This window comes from Vidua macroura, chromosome 2, assembly GCF_024509145.1.
Source record: "Vidua macroura isolate BioBank_ID:100142 chromosome 2, ASM2450914v1, whole genome shotgun sequence".
Taxonomy (NCBI): domain Eukaryota; kingdom Metazoa; phylum Chordata; class Aves; order Passeriformes; family Viduidae; genus Vidua; species Vidua macroura.
Window position 1 is genome coordinate 29,862,056 of NC_071572.1, and position 26,542 is coordinate 29,888,597.

A 26,542-nucleotide genomic window follows, 5' to 3' on the forward strand; every position below is an offset into this window, starting at 1 on the left:
GGTAATTGCAAATGCTGGATCTGCTACTCAATTTTAAAAGCCCTTCTGTTCTGATGCCATGCAATGAAATGTGAAGTAACACTGCACTATCTTTTGTTTATCTCCATTACAAATGGGACTATCTATTTAGCAGTAAACGAGTACCCTGATTTACTTCCTGGCTTAATATTTAGTAAGCCATGTTTCCTATAGCTTTCTCAAGATCTGGAGGACTAGTGCAGGAAACAGTATTTCCATAAGTTCCACATGTAACCAAGAAAAGGTCCTTCCACGAAAACACTGCAAATGATAGCCAGAAGGGCTCTTTTAAAAACACTGAAAAATAGGAAACATAGTTCATATCACTTGTCCAGATCAAGCCATTGCAGTTCTGGGCAAGAAAGAGCTCAGAGGGCTCAGGGTCTCTACAATGTACCAAATGCTTTCAAAACTGTGCTGAGTCCCTACCCAGAAGGAGACAAATTCTGCCTCAGCTATTTCCATGGTTGTAGGTTCCCCAGTAGCTTAGTCAAACTTTAAGACTCAGAACAAACAGTACACATGGGAATTTCCCAGCATGCGGCTACTTTTTTCCTTTTGATTCACATGATATGCACCACGGTATTTCTCTCCAACCAGAAATATTTTTCAAAACAACTGAGAAATATCTCAAGTGTGTTCCCATTGTGTTCTGGTGTCTAGACCACAAGGAAAAGTCACAAGACAGGAAATTCCTCTGCCTTTCTGCAGCCTGACATGAAAAGAGCAGAACCGGTTAGTTATATAAACACGGCTATGCATTTATTTCAGCAAGTATGCTGCTCTTAATATTTGGAGTGGGGGAGATTAGATCCTTCTCCTTGTAAAGCTCTACCAGACAGTTTAAACAGTTCTCAAAATTCTGGTATTTTTTATTTTTTGCAAGGATCTAATCCTTATGATCCTGAAATAAGAAAGAAAACTCTACTCCAGCCATCAAATGAACTAATCAGACAGCGAATTGTATGAGAACCCCCAGCTTGGATTCTCCCACAGACATAGTTTCAAACGCAAAATCATTTTTCCTATATTGAGTTTTTTGTTTTTATTGTCACTGTGGTTTTTAATTATTAAGCAGACAGATTCCAACCAGTTCTTCCACTCTGTCATCTCTTCTTACCTTCCTGGTGCCACCATCAGCCAGTTGGGCTGGCAAAACCCTCAGGGAGCCACAACTGGAGCGTGTTCTGCATGCACGTTGCCACTATCTCCTCCAGCATTTTTATGACTCTGCACTGTATCACCTGAGCAGATGAAACTATGTTTTTTGCCTCTCAACAGCATGAACTGAAGCACCAATCAAGTACACTTGCTTTACCCGTGAGGCTTTCTTGTACCATTTCTAGCAGGCTCGGTATCTCAGTATCAAAAGCTTTGTTGTCAGAAAGTTCTGTATTTCAAATATAAATAGGGCCAAGAACTGATTTCATGTTTTCAGACTCAAGAGTGTGTCTATTAAAAGTAAGTTTAGGTAACAATCCTCTCAAAATCTGAACGCACTGCAACTTCGCACACTGCAGTGACACCTTTCAAACCCCACCACCATCAGCACATCATTTCCCAAAAAACTCAGAGGAACCTACATCTGAGTGCACCACACTGAGCTGAACAATGCTTCCAGTGAAGCTGTAGCAGTGCTGGGACAAAGCTCAGAGACAGCTCCATCACTAATCTGCCAAAACACACCATTTGCAGAAACATATCCTCACTCCAGCATTCCAATTTTGCCTGGAGTGGTGAAGCAACGTATCAAAAATAAAAAAATACTTAGGGAAGTCCAGCATGACGGTAAAAAACTGAGATGAGCAGCACAGAAAACAAAAGCAGGATATAAGGGGAAGCTTGGGCACAAGAGCATTATGGTTTCACTGAATATGCTCCCCCAGCCCTGCCTTTCACTGAGCAAGGATGCCTCTTCTGCCTCATACTCCAGTAACCTCCCATAAAACACAGAAGATGGCACAGACACAAAGGCATAAAACAACCAAAGATCAGCTGATTTCTTAAGGGTTAATGTAGCGTGTCTCCACAGAGGAAGCAATAGTTTTGAAGGAAACAAAGCAAACGGATGTGTCAGGGTACTCCAGTTGTGACTGACGCAAAAATAAATAAATTTAAAACAATTATACACAAGACTGAATCACAGACACTTGTGATTTGTGTAGGATATGTTTCAAACCAACAGATTTTACACAAGTTGGATTATACAATATTTTTGTTTACAAGGTCTGCTATAGAATAAACTCCCATCAAATAGTGCCTTTCAAACAGCTTATATTTTAACATACAGCATTAGACATCAAAAGGGCGCACAGCAGGTTGTGTATTTTTAAACGCTGCTTGATTCATCTTTTTCTTTTTATAGATTTCACAGCATAGCTGTATCTGAGCATGTAGCAAGTGGCAAGCCAATAAAATTCAGTTGTTCCAGACAGAAACAAATCCCGTGTTGATGACAGCTGCATGGGCATAGTTCTTTGGATCTGTGGTAACACAACATTGCTAATGCACTAAATTCCACTAAATTGTCTAATTTGTGTCCTTTTGAACAAGTGTTGGGAGAGCCAGAGACTCCTCCAGCAGACTTAAGAAAGGTTCCAGAGCCTAGAAAGTATTTAGGTGGGTCTGAACAACAACAGCGAATCCTGTGAGAAACCTCATGTAACATCCTCTCCCTGTCACACACACACAGAGCATAGCAAAGGCTGATTTCCCAAACAAACCAAAACAAAAGGTAAATGGCTGAACAACACCTGTGAAGAAAGACTAACAATGCACCACATCAAATTGTCCAACAGCAGGTTGAACTTATGCCATAACTTTCCGGAGCCAAAGAGTCTGGAACCTCAAGCTTCATAAAACACATTTTTCATCAGCACACACTAAACAAACACAAGCATCACCACCATCCTTCACCTCCCATTGCTTTGCCATTCCCAAGCTGCACCCAGTGAGAGACCACACACCAATCTGCCTTCTCACTCTGGTTATTTCCACACCATGTACACACTGTTTTACTGTTTATCTCACACTTTTACTGTACATCACTCTTACTTCCCTATTCTGCAAGAGTTTTCCCCATTCTACAGATTTTAACACACAAGAAAAACATCCTTAAACCCAAGGAGCACACTGTGTTTTAGTTAGAAAGAGGCCAGGTTGAAAGCAACCATGACAGAGGGAAGGAATGCTATTTTCCCAAACTTCACAAAACATTAACTTCCAGCCCTCAAATACTGAACAAGGAAACACAGTCAGACGTTTCCCACAAACTCATGCAGCATTTTTAAAGGTCACCCCACAGAAGGAAGGACAGGGAGCAAGTAGGCATGGGTGTTGTGTGGAAAACTATTCATTTGCAGAAATAAACTGTAGACTCAGAGATGAAATGGTGGAAAACCCACTGACTTCAGTCAGGACTTCCCCCTCAATACACAGGCTGCCAAGAAAATCCTTCTGCCATACCATGCCACATGGAGAAAAAATATAATGTTCAACAATTAACTTTACCAGAAATTGTCACCAAGACATTCAGCCCTTCAAGTACATCCATTTGCTGGAATCGTCTTCGATTGATGAGTGGATAAACCTTCCCCTGCCCACTTCTGTCTAGCAGCATCAGACCGCTTTCAGTGCCCACCAGCAAGTTCACTCCTAGAAAAAACAAAACCAAAGATCCAAGTTAGTAAGCACTTTTCCTCACTTTTCCTCACATATTCTGAGGAACTGATGATTGGTAGAGCAACTGTCTTGTTTCAAGCAGGTCTAACCACTGCTGATTGGGTCTCCATTGCCTGCAGCCTCCTGATGTAGAGGCTCTCTACACTACCTGTCCACAGTGACTACTGATACCAAACAGCATTGAGGAGAGTAAGAGACTGGTAGACCACAGAGTGCTTTCCAGAGCACTAGTTCCCCAAAAAAAAGGCATGCTAATGTTGGAAGGAGGGTTGAGGCACAAAGTGGTATGCAAGCCTGTGTATTCCAAAGATGTGTTAGCTGTTGTTAGGGTGGTGGTAGTATGATGCTCTTGACAAGGACATGGCACTAAAAACAGTTCCCACTGGGAGAAACAGGTTGTGTTGCAGCCCTTCCACAAAAGGGTAGGTACTGGGTTTGTTCCCAGCTTCACAACAATCTTTTCCATCTGAATGTTAAAACTAGAGGAAATACAGTAATCTTGTGTTTCCAAAGGCTTCTCCTAAAGATCAAGCAAATATAGATGAGAAAAGTCAGTAGGCCAGTTTCTTTACACACAGTTCCAAAGGTCCACTGGAACACTCCAAGAGTCCATAAAACCTTACTATTTCGAATCAATTACATTTTTTTACATAATACATTTTTAATAATATGGGACTAAGTTTTAAATATCTATTAATATACTATCACTCTTAAATTTCATAACTATTTATTTGCAATAGTGCTTAAGTCTAGAAGCTCACAAATTTTGCGAGACAGTTCAAGTACAATACAGGAAATGGAAATCAAACCGAATGTATGACTCGCTTTATTAGACTTCCATGTTGCAATGCCAATATAAAACTTGCCATGCTTTGTCACAATAAAATAATGAAGTAAGAAAAGCAAAACTCACACAAGATGATCATAGTTATACTGCTTAATGGTCTTAATCCCTAGTAGGACAATTAACCCCCACATACAACTATACTGGTGCCAATGGGCCATCTGGGCTGATCCCATAATGAACCTTTTCTGACAGAACAGGTGGGCCCAGGGCTCAGGTGTGTGTGTGTGTGTGTCTCAGTGCAGTCTGCACCTACAGCAGTGACGTGCCTTCTCACAGCACTGAAAAAGGGCATTATTGTTCACCTAAACACCCCCCTGGATACCAGGCATGGGAGAGGCTTGCAAAAAGGAGGGCACATTAAGCCTGACCTAGGGGGCACAAGGTATCTCTGAAAGGGGAGAGGGTGTTAGGGGGAAGCAGTTATGATGGGGAGGGGGCTGAACTTCTGGTGCTGGAGCACTCTTAAAAACCTCTGGGTGGATGAGAAAAACAGATGTTGTCCATAGTGAGTTCAGAAATCATCACGCAGCTCTCCATTTCTCTCTACCCTTTTCAGTAAGAAAACTTCAGAGGTCCCAGCAGTCCCAAGGCATCTTTGCTTAGATTTGCTGTTCAGCTACTTCTCCTGGGAGGCCTGTCAACCTCCAGGCCCTCCTTCAGCTACTGAAACTTCCTTCATCCCTGTGCTGCCCACCTCTCACCTCTGCATCTCCCACATGGTTTGCACCCACTGGATCCCATCTCATAGCCCCCATGGGCAACGGCCATTTCACCCAAGAGCATTTCACACAGACAGGGAGACATCCTGAGATTGGGAAGTGGCAGAAGGAAGCAGAGAGAGTGAGCCACGCACAAGTCAGGGCTTAGCACAGGCTGAAGCAGCACCAAACCAGCCAAGGAAGCGCCCAGCAGCTGGTTTCCTTCCTGCAGCTCCAGTACCCACTGACTAAAGCTGTAAGCTTCAACATGCATTTCTGCACCTTTTCCAGTATGGGTACAATTCAAAGCACGCCATATGCAAACTGCTCCTTCAGGGTCCCTTCCCCTCTTTGTACATCAGGACTCCCTTGCTCCTGCCTCCACCCTCACCTCTCCTGCTGCTGCCTTTCTGGTGTTGTTCCTGTTCTCAGTTGCTCCTGCCTTGAGTTCTCATGCACACCTGTGCCAAACCCCTTCCCTCAGCTACGTGCACTTTAGATGAAACTAATGAGGTACTATGCTGGTGGCAAGCAGGGCTTGTATTTTACAGTGTAGACACCCTCCTCACTCACAGACAGCAGAGCTCTTCTACTGCCACCCTACAATTAAGCAGTTCTGGTTTTTTCAAACAAATGGAAACGCTTCCTGAAAAAGTACAGGCTGGCTGTGGAGGCTGGGTGTAAGAATCTGACTAACTGCATCCATGTAATTAACATTGACTTTCACCACTCAGAGCTAGAAGAAACAGCATCAGAGACCTAATGCAATTAGCAGCTTGCCAGATACTACTGGCATTACCACTGCTAAAGGCAAAGCAAAGCAAAGAAAGTTGCCTTTTTTTGAATAGAAAGCATCACCATGAAATGGTTTAATTTTCTTAAGGGTGAAGGAAGTGAAACATTATCAAGAAGTAAGCATGTGTACCAACTTGTATCACCATCAGTTTGGCCCTAAATGTTCAATGAAGGGCTGTGTTACAGCTGTAAAACACCTCTAGGATTTTATACCTATTCTTTAAACCAACCTAGCAGACAGATATATAGATCAAAGAAATATAAAACCATTAACACAAATTGCTACTGGCAAAACAAGGCAGATCAGAGAAATTATGAGTCATCTTCACTGACACCATATGATTTCTCTCTGCCTTTGGCCTCTCACAGCCTGAAAGTTTACATTTGCAAAAGTCTTAACTTTATCAGGAATTCAAGCAGAAATGGTGCTGAGGCAAAAATTCTTACCAGTGAATTCTGGAAATAAAGAAAACAGCAGATAGGAAGACAAGGTGTTGGGAGAGCTATTTCACTGACACAGCTTTGCAGGAAAGAAGACTGGACAAAAGTGCTGTTCTGAGAAACACAAAATGCTGGACATAACTCCAAAAGAGAACTAAAGCCTTGGAAAGAGCTATAAAAAAGTAAAAAAGAGAGGGGACTGTGTTACCTTTACAATAATCGTATACCTTAGGGCAATGGCCACTTCTCTTCTTCCTAAGTTTTTTAAATGACCTGCATGTGCATTTATAATCTGCCAAGTTTAGGGATACTAGATAAGTATATATGTAATGTACAAAAGCAGCAGCTATTAACATTTAGATAATGAAAAAATTAATTCACAGATTCTGGACAGGAAAAAAACAACAGAGAAAAGCCTTCACTAGGGGTTGCAGCAGAGATTCTACACTGTAGCAGGCAACAGGCACTGCTCAAAGCCTGATGAAGTGTGGGATCCTGACTGTCTGACACCAACACAAATCATCCCTATTGACAAGAAGAACAGACAGACTTGGTCAGCTGACATCTCATACCCAGCTTCTCTCTGCAGTAATCACTCTTAACAAAGCTAGTCTCAGAATGGGAAATGCTCCTCTGTCCTTTTCTTTTCCATCTGACTTCCTACATAAACTGATGACTGAGGTGACAAGTCATCTTATGTAACACACCTTAATCAAGCCCTGCAACAATACATTAGCAAAAGCCTCAAGAAGATGATCATTTTTCAAAAGAATACTCTGTGTGCACCAGCTGTACACTGCAAGGACTACTACAAGCTCCCAAAAGCTGCAAGAGATGTACTAGCAGGGTTTAGAAAGGGCTGAAAAGGACATCCCGCTGAACTGCATGAAGCCTCTCCCAGACAACCTATGACAGGAAAAGAGGACACAGCCTCAAGCTATGCCAAGGCAAGCTCAGGCTGGATACCAGGAAGAACTTCTTCAATGAAAGTATGGTTAAGCATTGGAACAGGCTGTCCACAGAGGTGATAGGAGCCATCATCTCTGCAAGAGTTCAAGAAATGACTGAATGCGGCACATAGTGCCATGGTCTAGCTGATCCAGTGGTGTTAAGTCAAAGGCTGGCCTTGATGATCCCAGAGGTCTTTTCCAACCTTAATGATTCTGTGATTCTCAGTTTAAACTGTGCCATCAGAAGCATGTATGCACCAGTGGGAAATTATAACCAAGCAGAAGCAATATACTGTAAAAAACACAATAATAATCAGGTCTTGCAACAAAAAAAGATGTAAACAAGCACTGAATAAATGCAGAGAAACAGCTACAGTTTTGGAGACACATTATCAAAGGCTGAAAGCTCCTACTGGCACATCTACATTTCAGGAATGGCAAGGGAAGAACACGTTTGCATTACCCCATAAGGCCGCACACAGTATCTCGGAATTGAATCTCTTCTTGTATTTGCGAATCTCTGGTGTGTCACTCTGTGGCCGCGTATTTGTGGGATTCACGTTGACAACTGATCCTTTCCGTGTAGGGTCTTGCCTTATTGCCTCTGATCTCATTGCTTCACTAGAAAATCCTACTGAAAGAGAAAAAAAGTAAAGTGCATGTAATACCCTTCAAGTGCTAGATTCTGGATATATATTTTTTACATCATACAAACCAAATCAGTAACTGAGAACACTGAGTCCTAATTTTTGTAAGAAATGCAAATGGAAAAAGAAAACAAATTATGCAATCCATTGCAAAACAAATAAAAAGCATGATGGTAACATTCTTAAGTACTTTAAAGAGCCACTCAAGTCACTGAATCCTTTTTCAATTGTCATCTTCAGCTACTTTACTTACCCACAGAAGTCACAGTTGTCCCACTAGATGGAGAAATCTGTAGTAATCTGGGGTCTATAAAAGGTGTAAAGGAGGAGGAAGATTTGTGTTTCTGGAGTGTGTTACTAGCGGACTGAGTCTGCAATGTAAATTTCAACTTTATTAATATTAATGACAATAAAAAGCATGGATAACAAACACCAACATTTTAAAGTCACTATGGAATTATGCTACAGAGCCTCCCCAAGCTTTTATACTTCCTTTATAGATACACAACATACTGCAGGCACCACACCTGAGCTAGATACATATGCACACCGCACATGTTACAGCAAAATGTAATTAGCTGAATTGTCATCCCTGAACCTCAGCTGCTAGTGAAGCTTTTTAGCACAGACCACTACAATCAGGCACAAAGCAAGGGAATGTCTCTCTTTTGGAAATCTGCTTAAATGTATGCATACTATTTTATCTGCAAGCTGTCCACTACCTACAACTTTTGAATTTATGAAGCATCTCCTGAATTGAGGTAGTTAATTAAATTCTGGTGTTTGATCTCTTGGCTTGTGCAACAAAATCAGAACCACCTAGGATCAAGCATTCACTTCTATGATGGACTACGTTTCAATGTTCGCTACTGTTCATTCTCCCTATTTTGTTTAACCTGAGCCTCTTGCCAGAAAGCTGCAGCAGATTCTTCCACCTTTATTTGACAAAGCAACATATTAAACCTGTATCGAACAAAGGGGCTCATTAGTGCGGAAGGTGTAGCAAACAGTGACATGACACTATGAATATGTAGTGGATAAAATCACTGGTGCTTGTTGAATTATGAGGTCTAAACATGAAAAAACATAAAGAAAGAAAGAAGACAAGTGAAACAATGAACTGTTAAAAGTGGGAATGGAACAACTTAAAAACCCTTGCCAGTTTAGTATTATAGTGACAACATATCATACTGAAGCAGAATGGGACAAGTGGAAAAAAAAAGTGTATATATATAAAAAGTGTGCATGTGGTATGTTATACTAAACAGTACTGAGTTTTTGATCAGTTTTATGCAAACGTAGTTACAAGATACTTCTTTAGCATCAACTAATCTTCAACCTCTGATCTTCCTAAGCCTCTATAGAAAAAAAAACAGCAATGGGTCTTTGGAGTTTATCACTGCCCTGAACAGCCCAACACCAAAAGGCTCCTTTGTCACCAGGCACTGCCATAGCCCCCACTTCCCAAGCTGAGTTAACTGAACCCTGCTTACATATTGCTTAGATCAAAGTAATGAGCGAGCGTATCTCTGGATCAATCAACTGATCTCTATAACCTACAAGAGTGCGCTTTTAGAAAGATCAAAGAGCAATGAAGCATAGCTGAAAATTATGTATAAAGCTAAATTAATTTCCAGGAGGAAATTCTCCCTCCCACCCACCTGCTACATGGTTAAGAAGCATTTTTGATTATGTGGCAAACATGTGCATTGCCATAAACCTACCCAGCTCACTGCAACCTCTCCTCATCACAACACTTGCACACCTCCATGGCAGGACTCTACCCTGAGAAGCAGCAGGTTCTTTTCACCAAGTTTTGCTTGCCCTATACCATCCCCTGCTACAGAGGCTCTCCTTGTAAACCAGGATGGCCACCCAGCCAGGAGTGGAGACACCAGACAAGGCTCCTCGCTCACTGCTGGGGTTGATAAGGGACGAATGGCCCTTTGTTCATTCGCACGTGTGCACCTCCTCTGCTGCGAGGGGTTAACACACGTGAAGGACCAGGCTTTCCCACCTGCACTCGGTAAAGGAAGGCACCGTCCTGGGATCAGCCCAGGGCAGCAAGAGGGAGCTTCCCCCACGGTAAAGCCTTCTCCACCTGGACACAATCAGCGCTGCTGGAGAACAGTCATCTTTACACAGCTGCTTCTCAGAGTACATACATACTTGGAAAGAACCCCAAATATTTTCCCCCATTCACTATTCCAAAATAACAATACCTCAGGCTTTTACAACCCTCACAGGCAACACCTGACTTGTTCACCCAGCCCACGTGGCAAGCTTTAGTGAGCAAAATCCCTCCACAGCCACTTCCTCTCCCAAAGGGTGAGTTTCCACAAGCGGCTCCTCATATGTATGGAGACGCTAGTCCAGCCTTTACTGACAAAGCAAAAATTAACTGCTAATTCTGAAGAGGCACATTGCTTGCAATTAGCCTGCTCCCGGAATAAAACAGAATTAAAAAGAGTATTGGCTTGAAAATGCAGTAGTCAAGTTTAGTTTAAAATGAACGCCATGCAATTAATGACTCACTAAAAGGAAGCAAAAATAGTAAACTGGCAAGTTTGGCATGGGACTGCTCTAGAGTTAAGGGCTTCTTACACAGAACTGAAATGTGTTATTTGGGAGGTTGGAACAAAGGTGACAGAAAAAAAAAGCAGGGGAGATTGGCTGGAGTTCCTTTGCAAACTAGCTACTAGGCAATGCTGCTATAACCCTATGAAAGCAGCCAGCTGTGGTGTAAGACATACCTCATTAGTAGTTAGCTTGTCCTGGGGTGTCTGTGGGGACATGGTGGGTGTCGGCTGGCTGGAGGATGGGGAGGAGGAGGTGGAGGAAGTGGAGGAGGAATGGCTTTGCTGTAAGAGATCTGGCAAGAGGTGAATGCGACCGGCAAAGCCATTGCTCTCATGATGGCTGGCACGCTTTTTGTCAACTGTACTCTGTAGAAAAAACAGGCACACTTGTCTTGCTCAAGTGCTGCTTAAAAGCCTATATCCCTAACAACCTCTCTCCTTCTCTCCCTCACTTCCTACCTTTTCACTTTTTTTTTTTTTTAAATAAGCTGATAATCCTGCTTTGATGCCTGCATGGAAAGGGAAAGTGGGCAGAGCTACTAGAATTCATGAAATTCCCACCAGCAGGAAAAAGCTTGGTTCATGTGGTTGACTTGCACAGCCAGTTCCAGCAATTAAAAGAACGACAACTGTGCTGCTAAGTACAACACCACAACAGGGACAAGCACATTTTTGGGGGTGGGGTGAGGATTTTTTTTCCCTATTGTTTTGTTTAAAACTAACTTAGACCCTATACAGATAGCAGTTTGGACTTTCTGGAGAATCCCTTCAGCTAACTATTTAAAACAACAACCATGAAATCTTAATTTTCACACAAGAGGACTCAATTAAGAAATTGTCATTCAGTTGTGAAACTCAGAAATGTGATTACTGAGGAAACTCCTATAAGCTAGCACGCTCATTAACACACAAGCTCATTTAAAACCAGGGAACCATTATGTTTCAGAGGCACAAGAATGCAATATTTTCAGAATCAAAGGCAACAACACAGCACTCTACTCTGTCCACAATCTATGCCTCACCACCTATTTTGCTTCTCCCCCACACCAACTGTTGTGTGAATTTGCATGTACACGTGTGTGTATGTTATCTGGGTGGTCTGTATGCCCTAAACTACAGGTTCAAAACAATTTTAAAAGACCTTGAGTGCTCCCACCCCAGCTCCCTCCCAGCCTCACTCCTGAGACACATATTTGGTTCTGTGGTAAAACTAAACTAAGTTTTTGCTCCAGGTACTTGCTCCACACACCTGCAGCTTTTCTACCCTTCTCTCTCACAGACTTTGAGATATTCTGCATGGTGCTGCCATGAGTGTCACTGGAAAGCATGCAAAACAGAAGCAAGGGGTGAAGGGCTACTCTCCTCTTTGCATGCATCTAACACCTTGCTCATCTGAAATTCTCTACAGCTGCATCTTGATAATACGAACAACAAATATAATGTAGAAACAGCATGGGTGAATGAGCGAGTGGGTTAATGAGCACAGAAAGGGTGCAGCACTGCACAGGGAAGGAAAAGCAATACCTGTCGAACAATTAAGGTGCCCTCCTTAGAAGGAGTCAAGGCAGGTTCACTCTCCACATCATCATGGACAATCATGGTTTTTACTGACTCTGTTTCACCATTGCTCAAGTTCAGCGTTGACCTATTTGTCAGACAAGAAATAACTGGAGTGAGATAACAGCACTAGTACCCTGGCTGTCACTGCCCTGCATCATGGCATACTCAGAATTAACTTGCATTGTGGCCAGAGTGGAATATTTACATAAGCTGCCTAGAAAAGCCTCTCTATCAAAAAAAAAAAAAAGTCAAGATATTGTTAAACAGTTTCTTGTTTTGTAATGAATCAAGGGAGAAGAGGGAAAGGACATTGAGAAGATTATCTTCTGTGTTTGAATATATGAACATATGAGGCTGCTATGTCTTGCTCATTGATTGTAGTAAGCTGAAAGACAAGCCAAGATGCTAACATCCTTTTCCTTCCGTCGCCTGTAAGGCAAAACAGATACAAAACACTGTTATAGGGACTAACACTGCTCGGACATCATCTGGTCCAGAAGTAGATTCATCTGCTCCTTCTTGTTCCATATCATCATCTTCCTCGTCTGTTGTCCCTGACTCCTCACTTGAGGATGAGTAATCCGTTACTTTATGTGGAGGTCGCACATCCTCTACTGCTCGCAACTCCTTCGCCAATGCAGTTAAATCCTGTTGGGAGAGGGAAGAAAAAAATGTTAAAACTGATGTTGCAAGTAAGAGAGAAGAAGAGTTTGCAAGACAAACCCACAGGATTAGTGCCTGAATTTGTTCACTTGTTCACTTCCGTGTTTCCATTGCCCCAGCAGTACTGTTTCCTTTTGCTTACTCATTCCTAACAGTTACCAAAACTCACTTTCTCGTAAACTCAAGCACCGGAAGAGTCAACCTAAGGGGGTCTTGTCATATCATAGAAAAATGTGCATAGTCAGAAACCCTATCAGGGCTTCTATCCATATCCATATCGGTTCCATACTCAGAAACAATCCATACTCAAGATACCTATCCCTATCCAGAAACAATCCATACTCAGATCCCTATCCATACTCAGAACAATCTTGATTCATGAATAACTGCAGTATCATAAGAGAATGGCTACTGAAGAAAGTTTCAAGGAAAGATAGAAATACTGTGAAAACCCATTGAGTTCCCCAAGATACAATGGGACATAAAGCTGTAATCAATTGTAATAGCGGCCAGATGTAGAAAATGTCAGAAATCCTTCACAGAAAGTAGGAAAATGTAAGGTCTTACCACTTCTCCCTGCACCATTCAGCCCAGCATTGCCACATTCAGGACAAACGCACGATCATTGGTCCAGCCCCAGGAAGGAAGCACAAGATTGAAAGAGAGAAAGGCATGGATTAGGAAGGAAGAAGACCGGAGAGCAGAAATCAATCCCAGAAGCAGTGCAAAATCTAATCTTTGCAGTACTGATGTGCACAGGCAATTGCACAGCCCAGAACATGCTGCTAGATCCACAGTTACAAACTCAACTCCAGCTGGTGCTCACCCCTGATGGCACTGAATGAAGCTCTCAATGTACTTTCTGTGAATCTACCTGAAAGAGAAGGAGGACAGGGGAGGTGGATGCAACTCACAGCAGGCTTGACGGGTCTGAAGACTTCCTTTTTCTCTTCAGGCTTTTTAGGTGCACTTTCATGGCGCTGTGATGGCGAACCCTCTGATTTGGATGATGCTGCATGTGCCAAGACCCCAAAAGGAACACAGAACAAAGCAGATTAAGCAGGGAGCTAAAATATGTTTTCTTACTACACTCTGGAGTGAGGAAGAGATGTGAGATGAGTATTAGGGGTGTCTGACCACAAGACGTAAGTTTCACTGGTTCACTACTACATTGTCCCTGTAGGACTATACAAAAAACACCATAAGCTGTGATTTGTATAGGTGCAACTGACCTACATCTGAAGCCGAAGTAAACAGTCACAACAATTGTAAATCAAAGACCCAAGTGTGGCCACAAGCTGGAAAACCTCCATCATCATCCAATGTAGCCCAGCTGAGACCTATCCATGGCAGTCTGCACCCTGTCAACAACCCACCAAGGTGACAGGCAACAAGTATCAAAATGTGCCCTTGCACACATGAGGAAGGGAGGGAGCTGTGAGGACATGGAGACTGGGCTGCTTGCACACAGGAAAGTGCAGCAGTGCCTCGATGTGAATTCAAGAACAATGAAACAAACAGTTTGGCAACGATTTCTGTGCCTGTTGCCTTTCCCAAGCAAGGACATATGGCCAAGAGGGTACAGGAAGCCAACCCAATTATGATACTGCATGCTCAAAGGCTGTTCCCTGTGATGGTTATCATCTTTAATTGCTGAGTGCTTCACAGCTTAATAAAATTAGAAACACAGTGTTACAAAGGGTAGGAGATGGACTTACATCTCATCCTGAACCGCTCTCCAGACCCGCTCTGAGAGCCAGGGTGGGAGCCAGGTTGTGAGCCAGAGTTGCTTGAGCCAGAAGAACTGCCACTGCCTGGCCTTGGTACAAGCTTCTCCACCCTTTCCCACAGCAGACGAGGCTCTATATTGCTGTATCAAGGGAGGAAAGAAATTCTTTGTCACACACACTTCAGTCCCAGATTCCCAGCTCTAAACTGAAACATCACTCTCAGTGTTTTGCTAATAACTCAACTGAAAGAACACTTTAATGCTGAGATCAGGGCATCAGTAATGCTTCACAAGGCAGGGGCTCCCTTTGAAATAACTATTACCATATTTGTGATGGTCAAAAAAAAAGTTTAGGTGGGTATAAGCTACTCCTTTTATTTGGAATTATCTACCTGCCATTCTTATGTATATAACCTGAAGTGGACAATTCTCTCAGCCTGCATGCAGCAGGTTTAAAATTGGGTCAGAATTATCCTAGACATTAAACACAAGCCAAAAAGAATACCAGAACACCCTCACCCCTATCCAGTGAGCTAATTCCATGGTGGCCTGCCCATGTTGCTCTGTTGAGTTTAGGAGTCAGCTCTCTCCTCCCCCTTCCTGACCTTGGGTGCTCTGTGTCACAGCCCATGGAGGTTTTTTCCTCCCTCTTAAAATCTGGTTCTGGCTAAGAGGCCAGAAAGTTTCTGAGGTCTCTTCACTTTAGATGTTACAAGCCCTTCTGCTGCCAGTAATCCCCACAGCACACCCAAGCTGACCTGTTGCACTAAAAGGCAAGACATTCATAAATGGCCACGTTTGTTCCAAAATTTGAAGGATATTTGAGATTATTGCAAAAATTACAGGGCAGGCAACTCGGATGAGAAGAGGAAGGAAGAAATTTTGTCAGCATCTGTTGACACATGTGCCACATCAAGAGAAATTAATCATTACTGAAAAGGGATCCAACGCCATCTTCCTTTCACCTCCTACAGGCATGGCCAAAAGCTGTCTGGAAATGGCTGGCTTCCCATATACCTTTTCCTTCCAATTCAAGAAAAGCAAGGACACGTAGGCTTACAAACCTCGTGGAATTTCTTTGACCTGCTTGGTTATTTTGCTGCCCACTGCCCTGCAGTGGGGAATCACGGCGGGACAGGACTGGTGATCGGGATGTCGTTCTCACAGGTACCTTGGGAGAAAAAACGTTGTGTTAAACCCATGAAGAGGATGGAGAGGACAGGAAGATAAAGCTTCTCCCGCCACAGAATATACTCTTAAGATCTTAACAACATGTTCTAAGTACAAGCTAGCATCAATGACCAAAAGCAATAAACAAACACCCACAAAGCCAAAAGCCTTAGCTGTGATGCTGTTCAGAATTTGAATAGAACTCAATGTTTAGTCTTAACATTAAATAGCATTTAATGGTTATCACACGAACACGTACACGCCCTGCTACCCTCCCAACTGCTGAGACATTTGAAAAGAATATGGCATTTTGACTGAAGCAGGGGAGGCACAAAGCAATTTGCTGAAACAGCATGAGAATTAGGAGAATAAGCTCAGGGGAACCAAACAAATGCCTAGGAATGGATCAGCAGAAGGCAAAGACTGGGGGGGGAGCAAGAATATACTCAGAAGAAGCAAATCCCAGTGGATGGGAGGGGGGATGGAAGGGGGAGAGGAGAAGGAAATATATTGAATGTTTCCTTTTTGTTCAGATCCATCTCAATTTTAAATAAGTGTATGAGTCATAGTTTGGGTTGCAAACCAATGAAGAGGAATATTAACTCTGAGCAATAACCTCAGGGATATTTTGAATTCTTTCCTGAATATGGTAATTATTTGTTAACTTTGCATAATAAATTGTTTCTCTGAAATAGATGCATTCTATAAATAATTGCCAATTTTATATGAAGCTTCAATATTGTACTTCAGGTTGATTATTATTAACACATTGGCTGAATACCTACATTATGATCTGCCTTCCAAAATACTGTAACCAGTGGTGGCACAAGGGCACGGTCTTCCCAGTGCCCAGGGCATCACATCCTTAAGAAAACTGTAATTAATAATAAAAAAATAGCACACATCTGTCTTTCTACTCCTTACCCTTGGAGGCACCTCGTCACTGTCTGATCTAGCCCAAGCCTTTTGGGTGGGGTCGGGTACCTCCGACTTAGAGTCAGAACTCTGATTAAGCACTTCACTGCGTGAAGGTGGATATGGGTCCTGGGAACGAAGATGGTGATGAGCAAATTTGGGAGAAGGGTCACTGAAGGAATGGGATCGCGAGACAGGGGAAACATTGTTCTTGAGAGATGCCAGATGGGACCACTGTACCTTACAAGAAAACAAAACATAAAACATTCAATGCGCTCAGTATAACCGGCTTTCCAATTAACACAGAATAAAGGCAGGTGGGGCAGGCAGAGACAAATTGGTTATGGCATTAGGTAAGCGTGGGGTGGAATCGATGCACTTAAAAGCAAGGCAAGCGCCCAAAGAACATAACAGACTGAAAATACAGCACATATGCATTTTTTGTGTGATGCGCTCTCCACACACACGTACACCGGTGCCCAGAGGGAAAGGGGATCCAGTATCTGCACCATGAGCCTGAGTTCAAAGGCCACTCAAGACAGAAGTCACCTTCTGTTCTCTGGTCTTCAATGGGCTTTGGTCAGGTCTCATGGCGAGCTGGGAAATTTGAAGTGGACATCCAATTGGAGCAAGGTACAAAATTAAAGAATGCTGTAAATTGGGTAAACCAACAGACATTTACATTTCCTAACAAATTCAGGGACTGGATACAGCTTGAAACTTTTGGAGAAAGACCATAACACAAAGCCTTTATTCCTTTACAGTTATTGCAATATATATAAAAACCATAATATATATTGTATATAGTATATATATGTACAATGCATATTATACTTACACCATATATGTACTGTATAGTGTACATATATACATATTTATACACAAAGTACACAAACACACACACACATATTCAATTACATATACTAAGAAGGCATAACAGTGACTAAAGAGTTAAAAAACTCCATTAGGATTTCCAGTGAAATCCATATTCCCTTCAGCCTACTTCCTCTTTGTGCATAAGCCTGTGTTTCAGAGTTAATTTCTGAAACTAAGGAGGAGGAGGAAAAGTCATAACTGAGGAACACGCTGGTTTCACACCTAATGATTAAGTAAAACTTTGCTTTCAATCCCAGTTTCAGTAGGCTGGCTGTATTTGTTTTTATGTTATTATTATTTCCTCAATTTTAATACACACAGCTGTTGAAGAGCCTGATTATCCTTAATATGAGTGAAAGACACAGACTTTAAAAGTAACTGGCACAGAGTATGAAGATACAAGTCCAATATTTTGAAATAGTCATAGAGGTTTGAATAAAGGCCAGGAAATAATGAGCAAGGGATGAAGTTCTGTCCTGATTTCTCCCACTCTTCCGTCTGTTCAAATTCTCCTGTTCTCCAAAAGAGTGGCAATACCTAGTCACAATCAGGGATGGTTTTAGCTTGCACTGTCATCAACAGACTTTATGAAAATTCTGCATGGAAACAGAGGAACTAAATATAGAACTCTACCATTTAATTTAGCATACCTAAACTGCTCATAATTTGTGGGGGCTATGTCTAACTTTTAGACAAAGGTTACTTTTTCAATTCATGCCATAAATCCTATGAGATCAGGTATCAAGATCTGGAGGCTCTTGGTTAGAAAACAACAGAACAATGGCAACCATGCAGCTCAGTGGTTTCAACCTCTTCTTGATTTTTCAGGGGTGTTACAGAGCTTTATTTAGCAACTGCAGGCCTACTGACAACAAACTTACTTTTCTTAGACATGTTTTGCAAACTCCTTTGAAACAGTGCTCACACTGTTAAAACCCACTTGTTTAGTTAGCTTTTTTCTGCAAGAATTTTAAAAACCAAGCAAGTGCAGTTTTTTCCTGAGCATCCTTTTTAGTAGTAAAAACCTTGCACAGAGCAAATTCTGAATTGTAAAATGCTCTGCAACTGCCCACCAGCATTTAACCCACTGTGTCACTGCTGAAGAGATAATAATGGGATACAACAGTTCTAGTCTAGCTCTAACATGAAAAAAACCCAAACCAAAAAAACCACACCAAACCCACAAATCTATCAGTTTATCAATAAAATAAGCAAAAAATAGGCAAAGAGTAAATCTACAGAATAAGCTGTTTTGTGTAATAATACTACCCTTTACAAAAGGCTTTTTAAGTGCAAAGATCTGCAAATTTGAAGGAAACATGTTAGGACATCTGCATTCCCTCCAGGCTCACCAAGATTTTCCTGGGCACTTACCTGGGGCTCCATTGGCCTCTGCAGGGCAGGCTGAGCAGGTTCTGAGTTTCCATTGGAAAAGGACTCTGATCTTGAAGGCACTGGTGGCTCCAACACTTTGCCCATCTGTTTAGACTGTGCTTCAGGGGAGCCCTGATTAGTTTTTCTAAATCTCTCCTCCACCTAAGCCAAAATAAATGGAGGTTAAGCCCTGAGTCAGTAAAACCAATTACAGTAGAAATACAAAGGGGAGTACCAACTTTTCTTTACCACAAAGAAAGCAAATACATTTGGGGTTTGGCAGGATTTTTTCCCTACCACTTTTGCCAGCACTGTAAGTTCACTGAGTGAACTACACCAAAGCTCCAAGTATGCCAACAATCCATACTAGGAAGAGAGGAGATATAGGAGGTAGCAAGATGTGAGATAATATGATGAAAGAACATTATGAGCCTTCTTTCTGCCTAGATTAATTATCCATCAGTACTTTCCCCACAGATAATGAAAAGGATATACCTAAACAGAAACAACTTTACAATATGTAAATATTTCCCACTGCTATCCCTTACTTTAGCTGCCTACCTTATGCAAACAATGGTTTTGGATTATCTGCTCTCCTGTGTTTCACTCTTCAGCAACAGAAGAAGAGACAGGAGCATGTTTCTCTGCCAGGTAATACCAGAGTCTGTTCAGCTTTAGGCACAGAAGTGTAGAACTTACCACCTTTCTTATCAAATACTCTCAGCATAAATTCAAAGGCTGCAGAGGACAGTCCCATCAGTTTGTTTCCTGTTCTCAGAAAGGTGTAGAATTGATCTTATGTTAACCTCAAGAGCTTCCTGAGGGGTAGGCTAAATCAGAATGTGCTCAGTCTTCAGAAGACCATCAAGCAAGGTCACCGTGGAGAAACGTCAAAGCCTCTTTCAAGGCCACAACACTGACAACAAAGTGAGAGGTATGAAGGACAAGAGATGGAGGGAGGCTACAAGCAGAAAGCCTGTACAGGAAACAGCCTTTCATTTCCTAAGAAAGTCTGTTGCTAGAACCAAGGCAGCATGTGCCAGGTAAGCTGCCTCTGAGGAATGCTAAACTCCCAGTATTTTATCAAAGCACCAAAGATCAAACTGGAAGCTTGGGATGATTTAATTTGCTTTAACCCTTGTGCCCACAGCACAAAATCAGTATTGGGATGATTTCCTAATGCTCCTTAGGAGTGATGGTCTGGAGAGACTGGCTTCCAGAAGACAAGCAAGTTTCCAGACTCCTCGCCTCAGGTGGGCTCGTCTACAAATACAACCTGCCTCTGCATTCCAAAATTTGAGGATAGTACCAGGTTGCCTATAGGGACAAGCAGACAAGCTTCTGTTAAGGTCTACACAAAACACACCATGTCTTGGGAAGAGGACAACAATAATGGAGGCAACCATCTTCACCATGCAATCATTTTCACCACTGTGCTCAATTTCATAGAGGCATTCCTTAAAATCTAAAAAACAGGCCAGACTCCTTGTTATGAATAGAATAAGGAAAAGCCTCAAGGAAAAGCCTTCTGTCTGAAGCAACAGGTTTTCACATCTCTAGCTGTAGATGATAGGAAGTTTTGTCTACAAAGCACATAAACTGCACGAGGGACATGTCCTCAAAACCAGACAAGAAGTGGCAAGGAGATAAAAGTGCATTCCTGGACAGAAACAGGTCCTATTCCAGTCATCTGACTGTCTGGACCTGAAAGTGATATTAAGTTCTAAGCTCCCTGCTGTTTCCCAAAGCCAATCTTAGAATTCCTTTTCCTTACATCCTCATCGCTACTGCAATGAGGAAAGAAACTAAATCACCATTAAACTTTGCCAGTCAGGAAGGTTAGTCCACTTCACCTTACCATCCCAATGGTCAGCATCTCTGTAAGTGGCCACTTTTTCTGGAGAGCAGTATGGCTGAAAGTATGAGGCACAGAACACTCATTCCAATTCACTGTTTTATGTAAAGAATGATGTCAGACTTAATGCCTGCTGTTAGGATTACATGGTGGCATTCCCACTGCCAGGTATCAAGACCTTGTGGCTATTAATTCTATCACACTTTTTAAAAAGACAATTATACAATGATCTCTGGGAAGATCTGACTACTAATCAATTTTTCTGTCTTTACTCTTTTGGGCTAGAGCAATCACAAAAGAAAGACTACAAGAGGAAAAACAACTGAGTCAGTGGTTCTAAAGGATGGAACACTTGAATCTTCTTTTTTTTTCAACTCTGAAAGGAAAATGAAGCAGATACAGCTCTGTGTCCCTCCAAATCCCAGCCAGCATTCAGGCTGGACAGAAGTGTTAGACTGGCACTGTCCTTTCACTGAGCTGGGCCAAGAGCATGCAACAAGGACAAGAGGGCTGGTTCCATGTCTGCACCATCACATACCAGACACGTCTGAACTTCTTCCAGGTAAGTAAGAAAGTATCAGATACTTCAACCATCAAGAAGAATGGATGAGATAGCACAAACGTGGTTTATTAAGAACTTGGACAACAGCATCTAGAATAAAATGAGCTTGCGTCCACCAAGCCCAAACAATAGTACTTCAAAGACTAAGAGGCACTGCTGGACGAAGCTGAACTGAGAGCTATTTTATCATGTTTAGTAGGCCTAAATATATTTTCTGTTCTTGTTCCAAAATGTATTTACCTAGTTCCCACATGCAGCTGATGAATGCCATTAAGAGCTTTGACTAACATTGCCCAGTCTGGTGGTTTGTGGGCAGTATGGTGCTCAAGGGAAACCAAGAATAAGATCACCAAAAGAAAGCCAAATATACATCAAAGAGGAGTTCACGCGCTTACCAATGTTACTCATGGACCAGTGAAGACTCACTGAAAGGCACAGCACTTCAGATCAACTTGTAAGTGCCTGAAGTCCAAGAAGGCAACACCATAGAGTTTCAAAAGAGCAAGACGTGATCTCAGCAGAGAATACTTAACATTTCAAAAATGAAACTAATGAAATTCAGGTTTGTGTTCATAAGAAGGAAATTTTGAAAAGTGTATGTTAAAACACCAAATGTGTACACATGTGCTGAGTGTTAACATCCATCATAGGTTTCTGCTTTCCAACTGCTTCTCAATTTCAAATCACCAGTACTTGCCAGAGACACAGTGCACTGCACCAACGCTTCCTAAGAAAACACATTTGATGAAGCACAGACACAACTTGCTGACATGATACTTCCAAAACCAGGTCCCGTTAGTCTGCAGCCTTCCAGACCTTCTTTCCAACTTTTACACCTCAAAAAGTCTAAACTAGTGATTGCAGCAGAAGTACTCAGAAGTTGCCCTAGGGCTTGAAAACTAGTAACCGACAGTTTAAAATATCCTGCCCCTTATGAGTGGTGCTTTGGCCTCCAACTATACTGTAGCAGAATTGCAGTCATGCTGATGCCAGCAGGCAGAGAAGCAGTCAGCAGACTCCTGTTCACTAGCAGGACTTACCTCACGTGCTCTTTCAGCAGGCTCATAGTGGGATTTTGGCTCAGGGGTATGATAGCTTTGTTTATTTCTTTCTTGCTGCTGCTGTTGTTGCTGCTGCTGCTGTTGCTGCTGCTGCCGCCTGTGATCATGCTGCAGCGACAGGAGGTAGGCTTGCTCCTGCTGCAACTGGCGCTGGAGTCGCTCTGCCTGTCGGTGTTCCTCCATCTCTCGCCATCTGTATTCCTTTGAGAGAACGGGTGAGGAATTCAAGACATGACACTGACTGTATGGTGGACGTGTCCCTACCAATCCCATTAAAAATGCACTTTTCTGGTTGCTGTTTTGTTTGTTTGTTTGTTTGTTTCATTGTTAATGTGTAACCAAGAGCTAAGTTAGACCCATATGACTTGTATCTTATGTTGGGAAAGTCATGAGTGTACTGCTAAGCTTGACATGATTGGAGAGTTATGACAAAACTGATTTTTATTAAAGGGAAAAAAAGAGTTGTTTATACTAAATCCAGTGTTAAGTTCATAAAACAATGATTTAGACCAACACTAGGCCATTGTATCCTGGGGTGGATTTACATATCATGTGTGCTTTTGATCTGCAACACAAGCACTCTAGTTCTTCACTGAATGCCAAGGTCTGTTCAGAAACTCGACCACCACACCAGAACTGTTCCACTTTAACATAAAGCCTCCTCTTATTGCCCAGAAAGCAGTGTGACCATACAGCACTTCTCATATGTGCCTGTCAGCCCACAACACTAGCATAAATGGCCTTTTAATCAAGCTCCTTTGTTGTCATACTGTCAGTGCAGCTGTGCCCGACTGAGGGAAGCCTAGGACTGGCTGGATAAATGGATCCTATAGCTACTGAACAAAACAGATACAGTGCTTTACCAGTAACATGGCCTGCTCCTGGAGCAGCTGCTGCTGTAGAATTTCCAAGTGCCGCTGCTCCTCTTCTAGCTGTCGCCTGATATACTCCTGTCACATAGAAATTACCCAGCAATAAATTTATTCAAAAGGAATGCATCAGAACCCCCTGGGTGGAACACCACACGCTACTTCCCCAGTTCAGCTTTAATGAGAAACGCACTTCAGGATGGATTAGTGCCTGCAGAACAATTTAGGAAGCCCTGTCTCCTGAGCATTAGATTTTGGCCCCTTCTGTTCTGAAATTTGCACTCCTGCAAATGTTGCCGGCACAGGCCAGTGCTCATTTATGTATTTTGGAAGTGGTTTCAAGAAGCAGCAAAATGCACTTGAAGGTTTTGATAAGTTAAAACACAGCAAGTCTGACTCAACACAGCCAATACAAAGTCACATGCAAGTTGTATTAAACATTAGTGTGTTGCACTGGTGCGATGAACTGTTAGCAACAGCTAGAGCCAGGCATAGTGTAGGCAGAGCTGGAGCAAGCTCCCCCAAACGGGCTCTGCCAAGTGCAGTTGGGACCTGCCCTGCTGAGTCTCCTCTGCCACCCTCACCAAAGCCTCTCCTGAGCAAACACTGCCAGCCTTGCTGAATTATGCGATGGTTATGACACAAACAAACATCCACCAGGAAACAGAAATTAGACCAAACTCGCTTGTTCTTGCCATCTAGCCACCTCTTCACCTGCAGCCTCAACAGGTCAAGACATTTACCCTCGCTTCACCTATCCCCTAGAAGAACTCAAACTCTGAAGCACCAAACCCAAGCTGGTAACATCCTATCATGCAATTAATGGAAGTATGTAACATGTGCATGCGCACACACACAAGCACACGCACACATTTACAGTGTATGCATAAAGAAATTAATGGATCAGTGATACAGTGATGGGAGTTATAGAAAGTCTTGTGACAGACTGATGAGGTACACCATACTTTTGTTACGCACATTGGCTGAGCCACAGTTTGAGTTAACAAAAATTCTAAGAGGGAACATGTATTTTCTTCTAAAAAAAAGAATAAAAATTCAAAGTGGTTCAGCTTGGCCACACCAATTAACCATTTGTCATTACTGGCACTGTGCGTAATTAGCATTTCAACAGTTTAAAAAGCAGCTGGGGGAATACCCGGTGTCTGCCCAAAAGCAAATTGCTATACTGTAATTAGAGATTTTCCATATATTTATTCCCATTGGTTAGTCTTTCCTCCTTTTGACTCAAAATCTTTGAAACATACACAAACACAATAAAGTTACCCAGTAACACAATCATCAATGATCTCAATACAGTGAATTTATGTAAGAAAAAGTTAAGGTATGTCAGGCCAAACCCAGCATTCCTGAAGTTAATGGGAAATTTACAATCAATCAGCCTCTAGGACAGAAGTTTTGGTCCTTTATTTGTCATCAGTATTTTGCAGTACATGCACAGTAAGTATTGCTCTGATTATCACCCTGATTGAAGTTATTAAAGGATTTTAAAACATGCAGATTTCATGCATAAATATAGCAGCTGAATTTCACAGTTTAACAAGTTTCTCAGTTGTACTTTCAATGTATTAAGGGCACACTGACATAACTTAAGATATACTTGTTGCCTGAATGGGCATATATTACTGATTTTAAACAGAGTAAGAGAGGGAAATTGCATATTGAAGTTTTAGGATGGAAAATCCTCTGCAGCTCAAAGACTTAATCTCAAATTCAGAGTATTCAAAGTTCATGCCAATGACCAATTCTTTGTGCCAGAAGCTGACACGCAACAGAGCTGCCCTTCTCTTGGGAGGTCTTCTGAACAGGGGCATGTCCTGCAAGAACCACTGATCCAGCAAGACAAGCTTAGAAACAGTTTTCAGCCCCAGTGATGATTTTGCCAATTCTGGCGATTTTAGTCCAGCTCAGAGGCACGAGCTGAATTTAGAAGGAGTACTGCAACAAGACTTCTTTTTTTGAGAGAATATTGAGGCTGCCAGAATTTTCCATAAAGCCCTACAATCCTATGTTAGTGCACTTGCTGTCAAAAACAAAGATGAAAGAGTTAAGTGTTACGTTGCCTCTAAGCTGATTTAGGCTTACTACTTTTTTAAAAATTAAATTACAACTTAGAAGAAACAAACCTATTGCACATATATCTGTATCATGGACTCACCTGCTCCCTTTCTACCCTCCTCTTTTCCTCCTCTGCTCTTCTTCTCTCTTCCTCCTCCTTACGCCTCCTCTCCATTTCTTCCAGACGTCTTTTTTCCTCCTGTTCTCTCCGCCTTTGCTCACGCTCTTGTTGCCTTCGAGCTTCCCTTTCTCTTCTTTGTTGCTACAAAAAAGGGAAAAGAAACCACAGAGTTTTACTTCTGTTGTTATCAAAGAAAGAGGTGGGGTTGTTTTCTATGGTGAAGAGCGGGATTTACCAGGACTAGCAAGCTCTGCAACTGAGTGACAAAACACTTTATGCAAGTGTTCCACCAGGAAACTAAACTCATACCCAGCACACATCTATCCCTAAAAGCAGCCTCACTTAGACTCTCTGGTTTCTTCATGCACACACACAAAATCATGTACCATATTCCTGATGACAATCGAGGTGTGGAAACTCACTCCTCTCTTCAAGAGAGGCTAACACAAACTCCAATCCTCAAACTGTTGAACTCAGAGATGACAACTTTCTTGACATCAACAAGGGGATGATCAGCCCTAAATCAGCTAACTCAAATGCCAACTATCTGAACTTTCTGTAAGTAGCTTCTCTCTTAAAACAGTTGGTCTGCTAAGAATTTTGTAGTGTTGGCCCAACAATCACTGCCGAAAACTTTGCCTGAGAGAGAAGGAAGGCTGGCCAACAGCACCTCAGCTCCTCCCAAAACATCAAATGCACCTATATGTAAAAGAGGAAAAGCAGCTAAGTAAGATTTACACTTCCACACATGATAATATAAACGGGTGCTGATTAGGTCTGCTCAAGTCTGAAAAAAACCTGGAAAACAGCTCTAGAAAGCATGAACTGACTCATTTATGTCTATGGAGCACCATATATAACTTCAGAGAAGACATTTTAAATGCCCATGTAGTCGTGACCAATTCTTCCTGCACTTCAGCATAAGCATCCAGTTACTCCACCTACCTCGAAATCCCAGGCAGCCTCCCACAACTGTCTAAGTGTCAAAAGACCCAGCTGTCTCCTGTTCAACCATCAGCTGGGAATATCACTACAATTACTTTCTTTATAGGTTT

At 42.2% G+C, this 26,542-nt stretch overlaps 1 protein-coding gene across 10 annotated transcripts in view; it reads right to left on the bottom strand.

Annotated features, from left to right (window-relative positions):
* The window catches only part of MAP4K4 (mitogen-activated protein kinase kinase kinase kinase 4), a 165,381-nt gene that overhangs the window by 12,128 nt on the left and 126,711 nt on the right, over positions 1–26,542 (bottom strand). For 2 of the 10 annotated variants that reach the window (XM_054004477.1, XM_054004512.1), the window contains 14 exons: positions 25,467–25,628; positions 23,285–23,371; positions 22,401–22,622; positions 18,944–19,105; positions 16,703–16,933; positions 15,673–15,779; positions 14,598–14,749; positions 13,794–13,891; positions 12,689–12,864; positions 12,181–12,301; positions 10,831–11,022; positions 8,331–8,448; positions 7,894–8,064; positions 3,529–3,672 (listed from right to left, as the gene is read on the bottom strand). In XM_054004477.1, coding sequence (XP_053860452.1) covers positions 3,529–3,672; positions 7,894–8,064; positions 8,331–8,448; positions 10,831–11,022; positions 12,181–12,301; positions 12,689–12,864; positions 13,794–13,891; positions 14,598–14,749; positions 15,673–15,779; positions 16,703–16,933; positions 18,944–19,105; positions 22,401–22,622; positions 23,285–23,371; positions 25,467–25,628 — 2,143 coding nt within the window. The remainder of the gene's footprint in view (positions 1–3,528; positions 3,673–7,893; positions 8,065–8,330; positions 8,449–10,830; positions 11,023–12,180; positions 12,302–12,688; positions 12,865–13,793; positions 13,892–14,597; positions 14,750–15,672; positions 15,780–16,702; positions 16,934–18,943; positions 19,106–22,400; positions 22,623–23,284; positions 23,372–25,466; positions 25,629–26,542) is intronic. The other 8 variants (XM_054004486.1, XM_054004511.1, XM_054004493.1 and 5 more) reach the window with 8 other exon arrangements.